The sequence below is a fragment of the Galeopterus variegatus genome, unplaced genomic scaffold, assembly GCF_000696425.1.
Source record: "Galeopterus variegatus unplaced genomic scaffold, G_variegatus-3.0.2 Scaffold146, whole genome shotgun sequence".
Taxonomy (NCBI): Eukaryota; Metazoa; Chordata; class Mammalia; order Dermoptera; family Cynocephalidae; genus Galeopterus; species Galeopterus variegatus.
The window spans coordinates 37,087-43,094 of record NW_007726257.1 but is presented as its reverse complement, the minus strand read 5'-3'; the positions used below and the strand labels follow the sequence as shown (position 1 = coordinate 43,094).

Below are 6,008 nucleotides of genomic sequence, written 5' to 3'. Positions count from 1 at the left end.
GTGCCCGCGGCGGCTCCTCCCCCTGGGCTCCGTGCTGGCTCTGGGAGCCCGGGTGCGGGTGGGAGCAAGCGAGCGAGCGTGTCCTCCTTCCGCCTTCCTCTCTCCGTCGTCCGCACTGGGCTGGGCGGTGGCACCTGAGCGTTTCCCTCGCGAGCCGGTGCGGACGGAGCAGTTAGGAGAGGAGGAGGAGCGGCCGGCCCAAGTGGAGACGCTTGCGGGCTTCGCGCACTGCACCTCAGCCAATCAGCGCCCCGAGACGACGGTTACGTAGCTCTCCCCGCCCCCAGGAGCCGCCTTTCTTTGAGAAGCCACGCCCAACTGCTGTGGGGCCGCCTCCCTGTTTACGGCTTCCGAGCGGTCCTAATGTCTGGTCGTTTCAAGTAGGCGAGGACGCGGGCCGGGTGGGTGGGGCGGTGGCGAGATGTGCGGCAACGCTGAGAGGAGCGTGCGGGGTCCACGTGAGAGGAGGGAAGTGAGCCCTCACTTTTGCTCTGGGGCCTGGCTCCGCTCTTTACTACTGACTCCTCCCTGTGGGTCACCTCGCGCCGGCCAGCGCCCCACCTTCGCTAGCGGCGCCCGGGCTGCCTGCGCGGCCGGATTGAACGAGTCCCGGGAGCGGGACGAAGTGAGCGCGCGGACCCCAGGATGAGCTCGTTCAAATCCTCCACTGCCTGGTGGATTTGCTGAAAGTTAGCAATGGGATAATTCCCCCCCTTTTAAAACTTTACAAGCTCGCTTGTGTTGACTCTGTGGTTGCGAATCAGGGAACTGGGTCCACACGCAGGGTTGCAGCGGAGGTTTGGGGCCCCGGACGCCTCGATCCGGGCGAGCGCCCACGCCAAGGCCGGCCGCACCGTGGGGACACGCGGCCCGGACGTGCGCAGAGGCGACCGGGGCCGAGGGGGGACGCTCTGGTGGGGTTCCCCTGGCCTAACGGTTGCTTCTGATCTGTAATGCCCTTTGAAAATTATTTCCACGAAAGCTTAGGGAAAGCTTCCCCCACCCCCCAAGCCTCCATCTTTTGGGGAATCATTTATTCGCTAAATAACTTTTTGGTGCCTGACAAACATTTTGGATCCTTATGCCGGTATGAATTTTCAGTGACTTGAGGAATTTAATAAGCTACCACCTTGACAGGCTTTAAACTTTTTTTTTTTTTACGTTTTGTTAACATTTTTAAGATTTGAAGACCTCCAAAATGTCTCTCTAGCGTTGTTGCTTTTTTAGCCACATAGTCCAAAATTTTTAAATCCAGCTGCATCTTTTGAGGGTTAAAAAAAAGGTGGGTTTTAAAAAACCATCAACGTTTTAAATGTAGAAGTACTGCTACATTCTTATAGTAGGAGTATGTAGAAAAATGAGAACCGTATTGTAGCTCTTTCCCAGTGTTGGGACATCTGATGGGAAAGTGTCTACTTAACTCTGTTTACCTCCTAACTTTATGTCCTAAGGTTGAGTTGAAGCCTAAATTAGTTTCAGTGGTAAAAGGGGGAGACAGAGAATAATTTTCAACATATTTGAGGTTGGCAGATATATGAAAGTCATTTTTTCAAGTAATTTTGCTATTTCCTTATATTCTTTGGATGTAGTTTACAATCAGGAGAAAACTTTATAAGGACTTTTAGTAATCCTTTTCCCTTTTTGCTGTCAACTTCAACTGCCCTGGAATTGTTTTTTCCTGTTTCATCTCCTATTGCCACTTTTCTAAAGCTAGGGTGAAATGCTTTAGGCAACCAATAATAATATTAATCTTGCTAGATAGTCATAGGCCCCCTGTGACTAGATCTGGATATCTTGTGGTGTACGTAAATGCTTTACCTCCCAGTTGATTTTCACATGTTACCCAGGCACAGTTTTTACATCTTCCTTGGCAACAAGAAGCCGTTTGGTGTGATCTCTCCACAACACTTGATCCATAGATTTTATTTTATTATTTTTAGCAGCTGGCCAGTTCTGGGATCCAAACCCTTGACCTTGGTGTTATAACACTGCACTCTAACCAACTGAGCTAACTAGCCAGCCAGAATTCAAATTTGTAATCAATAGTAATGACTTTCTTCCTTGTAGCATTGGCTAACATTAGAAAATGCAGTGGTAAAAGCTAATACAGTACTGTGTAAATGTATTAAATGTAAATGACATATACATGTACTGTGATTTAATGATTCTGGTTATCACCCATCAGTTGGACAATTTACTGTTAACCCCAGTCCATTGTTTCAGGGGCTCCTCCACACTGCAACTCACTAGACTGGGCCTGGATGTTTTTTCCAACCTATCATAACTGAGAGAACATATTAAGAAATTTTTATTACTGCAGTGCTTTGAAGGGAGGGGCCCAGATGGAAATCCCAGGGTGAGATGTGGGTATGTTTAATTGGGAAAAACTACCCTGATGATTCTAATAAGACTCTCTAGGAAAGGATTCTTCTCACTGGCCTACCTTTTGAGAATACCTGTTCTAGATTCTCCGATATTTTATATATTCCCTGTATGATCAAATCATATGGACTTGACAGTGTTATTGTGATTGTGGTGGGTATGTGGTTTGTATCCTAATCTTTCATAGAGGGATATATCCTGTAAAACAGTACTTAAAGACACTAAATACTGTTGTCTTTTGTACCCAGATGATGTTAATGCACATTCAATATACTATTTATTTTACTTTCTAATAATGAAAGATGGTATTATTGTTATACCATACTATGCCATAATATACTTGGTATTCTTGAGCAAGTATTTATAAGTAAGACTGGTTTCAAGTTAAGGTTATACTTTGGATTTTAAGATACTAGTCAGTGATTAAGGAGACTCTGCAACCCTCCATTTTGCAAAGAGTTACTGCAAGACATTTCACCAAAACCACAGATAATTGGATGGTTCAGGGCAGACTGATATACTTAACAATATCACCTCCATAAAAAGGATACCAAGATACATCCACTTGTAGCTCAGATGGTATTCTGAAGCAGCCAATCTGATCCATGCCACGAATTTGTTCTCTCAGTCTTTGTGTTGACCTATTTGATCCCTCTCCCATTAACACCTGCCTGTCTGTTTCCTCCATTAGAATATAAATATCTTAATGTCAGTGACCATGTCATATTCAATTTTTTATTTTCCCATCTGGCCCACAGTAGATGTTTGTAAGTGTTTGTTGAATAAACAAATGAATAAATAATGCTCCAGGAACCAAAAGTAATGGCGAAAAGCTCCCAGGTCACTTGAATCCTTGTTCATGTCTAGCAGGGAAGAGAAAACATGTGTCCCAATATTATCAGACTAATCCTGAGAATCACTCCAGTCAAATTGGCTGAGGTTAAATGCCCATTACTAATCGATCACTGGGGCCAGAGAAGTGAAGTCAGCTTTTTTCAGAACCATATGGGTCCCCAAAAAGAAATCCAGGGATGTTGAAAAGGAGGAAGAGAAACATGGATGCTGGGAAGCAACCAACATATGTCCAATATCATCGTACTTTAATCTGTAATTTTGATGGGTATAAGTTACCCCAAAAATAAATTTTTGTTTAGTTAGGTCACACACAGCATTTATTTTTAAAGAGATGTTAAATATTGAATTTTTTTTTTTCTTTTTCGTGACCGGTAAGGGGATCACAACCCTTGGCGTGGTGTCGCCTGCACCGCGCTCAGCCAGTGAGCGCACCGGCCAGTCCTATGTAGGATCCGAACCCGTGGCGGGAGCGTCACTGCACTCCCAGCGCCGCACTCTCCCAAGTGCACCACGGGGCCGACCCAAATATTGAATTATTTTTTTTTTTTTTTTTTTTTTAAAGATGACCGGTAAGGGGATCTTAACCCTTGACTTGGTGTTGTCAGCACCATGCTCACGCAGTGAGCTAACCGGCCATCCCTATATGGGATCTGAACCCGGGGCCTTGGTGTTATCAGCACCACACTCTCCCGAGTGAGCCACGGGCCGGCCCAAATATTGAATTGTTTTTAACGATTACACTTACAAACCTGATCTAAATGTCTTGAAAACAACACAGGTAAATTATTCATTGGTATATAACTTAGGAAAAATGTAATTACATATTAAAATTACAAAGATAAGTTTATGTAAGGTTTACAAAAATACTCTCTAAGACAGATTCAAGATAGAAGAAATCATCAGTATTGTCACTGTGACAGTATCCCCATCGGTAACCTGAGAATCTGTGCCCAACACTGTGGTATATGGCATCTTTTTGGAAAACTAGTGTTGAGTTGAATTTAGAGTCTCCCTAGAGTGTGGTTCCATTTGTCAGAAAGATTCTTAGGAACTCAGACTGACCAGGCCTTCCAAGTTCTCACACTTGTACATTGAAATTTTTGGAGAAACCATGAAATCCACCAATCTTTGGACACTGTCCAGAAATAAACTTTATTTTAATGTGGTTTGGTTTAGAAAATCCTCATGCTACTAGCTTCTGTTAGAAATTAATGAACTGGCTGATGTTTAGTGCTTGCCAGGGCAGAGGCCCCTAACTAAGCCCCATGGTTCCATAAGACCTCTGCAAATAGATCTTTTGCCCAACTGTTTGGTAAGGCAAGGGCTGTCCCCTAAAAAGACTACACTGACTTCTAGGAACCCATGGAGGAGTGGAATTGAAGTTCCTGAAAGCTGGCTTGCAAGATAGAAAACAACTTCTCAGCAGTGTTCTCTGGAGTAGAATTTGCTGGATTCATGTTTCTTGAAATACATGGTTACATCAAATTATTGCTGAGCTGTTGCTTGTCAACCCAACTTCAACCCACCATCTCTCACCCATTTGCCTTCATAAAAGAAGCCTGATTTTATTTAAGTATCTAGGCTTCTTCCAAAGAACCTGTGTGGCTTGAGGGGTGTCTGTCAGCTCCATGGATAGCTCTTGATCAGAAAACCAATCAGGGAATTCCATACTTCTGCCAATTGCTTCAGAATGATTGGTACATGTCAGAAGAACACATGAACCAATTTGGAGGGACTCCCACTGGCCAAATCTGGCAAAATATGAGTACCAAAAAGAACAAGATAGTACCATTGAATAAAAAAAAAGAATCCAAGTCCATAGGGACTCTCCAAGAAAAAGGGGTTGGGGAAGGTTTCAGGGAAAGAAATTCTTCTGTACAGAAGAATGACATCTAAATGTGTAGAAGGAATGAATAAGGAAAATAACATTTTGCAACTACCAAATGTAATCATTGATACAGACATTCTCACCATTGGGTGCAAAGTTGTTGAGAAATGAAACATTCACATGCTCTCAATGTATCACCTTAATTAAAGAGGAGAAAAGGTACTTTTACATGGATAAACCCTATAGATATCACGTGGTCACAATTAGTTTCACCAATAATGGGGCAATTGAATATTATATTCTTCCCCGTGTCATAGATGCCATTAGAAGAACACATTATTTGTACTATTCTAGCCAGAATGTTTAAACTGAATCTAATCATAAAGAAATAAGACAAATCTGAACTGTGGGACATTATACGAGACAACTGACATGACTTCAAAATTATCGATGTCATGGAAGCAAACGCAGGCAGGGGACTGTTCTAGATTAGAGACATGACAACTAAATGCAATTCATCAAGGCATTTTGGGAATAATTAGGTAAATTTGAATATGGACTTCTTAGATGCTTCTATTGTATAAATAAATGCTAACTTAGGTAAGATAATGACAATGTGTTTATATAGGAAAAGGTCCTTGTTTTCAAGAGATACATGTGGAAGCATTGAAGGATAAAATGTCATGGTATCTACAACTTATTTCCAAATGGCTCAGAAAAGTATTATATAGAGAGAAATAAAACAAATGTGGCAAAACATTAACAATACGCAAACCTAGGTGAAGGGTATATGCGTGAACATTGTACTATTTTACCTTTTTGTAGGTGTGATTTTTTTTTTCAAAGTAAAGTGGAAAAAATGAAGATCAAAATACATATCCACTACGGAAAATGTGGTATATCTACACAATGGAATACTACTCAGCTATAAAAACAAATGAAA

General features: G+C 42.3%; 1 protein-coding gene across 1 annotated transcript in view; it reads right to left on the bottom strand.

Annotated features, from left to right (window-relative positions):
- The window catches only part of ZCCHC2 (zinc finger, CCHC domain containing 2), a 65,279-nt gene extending 62,290 nt beyond the window's left edge, over positions 1-2,989 (bottom strand). Inside the window, exons 1-2 of the mRNA XM_008591278.1 lie at positions 2,917-2,989; positions 562-683 (exon numbers count right to left, since the gene is read on the bottom strand). Of these exons, the coding sequence (XP_008589500.1) occupies positions 562-683; positions 2,917-2,989 (195 nt within the window). The remainder of the gene's footprint in view (positions 1-561; positions 684-2,916) is intronic.
- Positions 2,990-6,008: the final 3,019 nt, after the last annotated feature.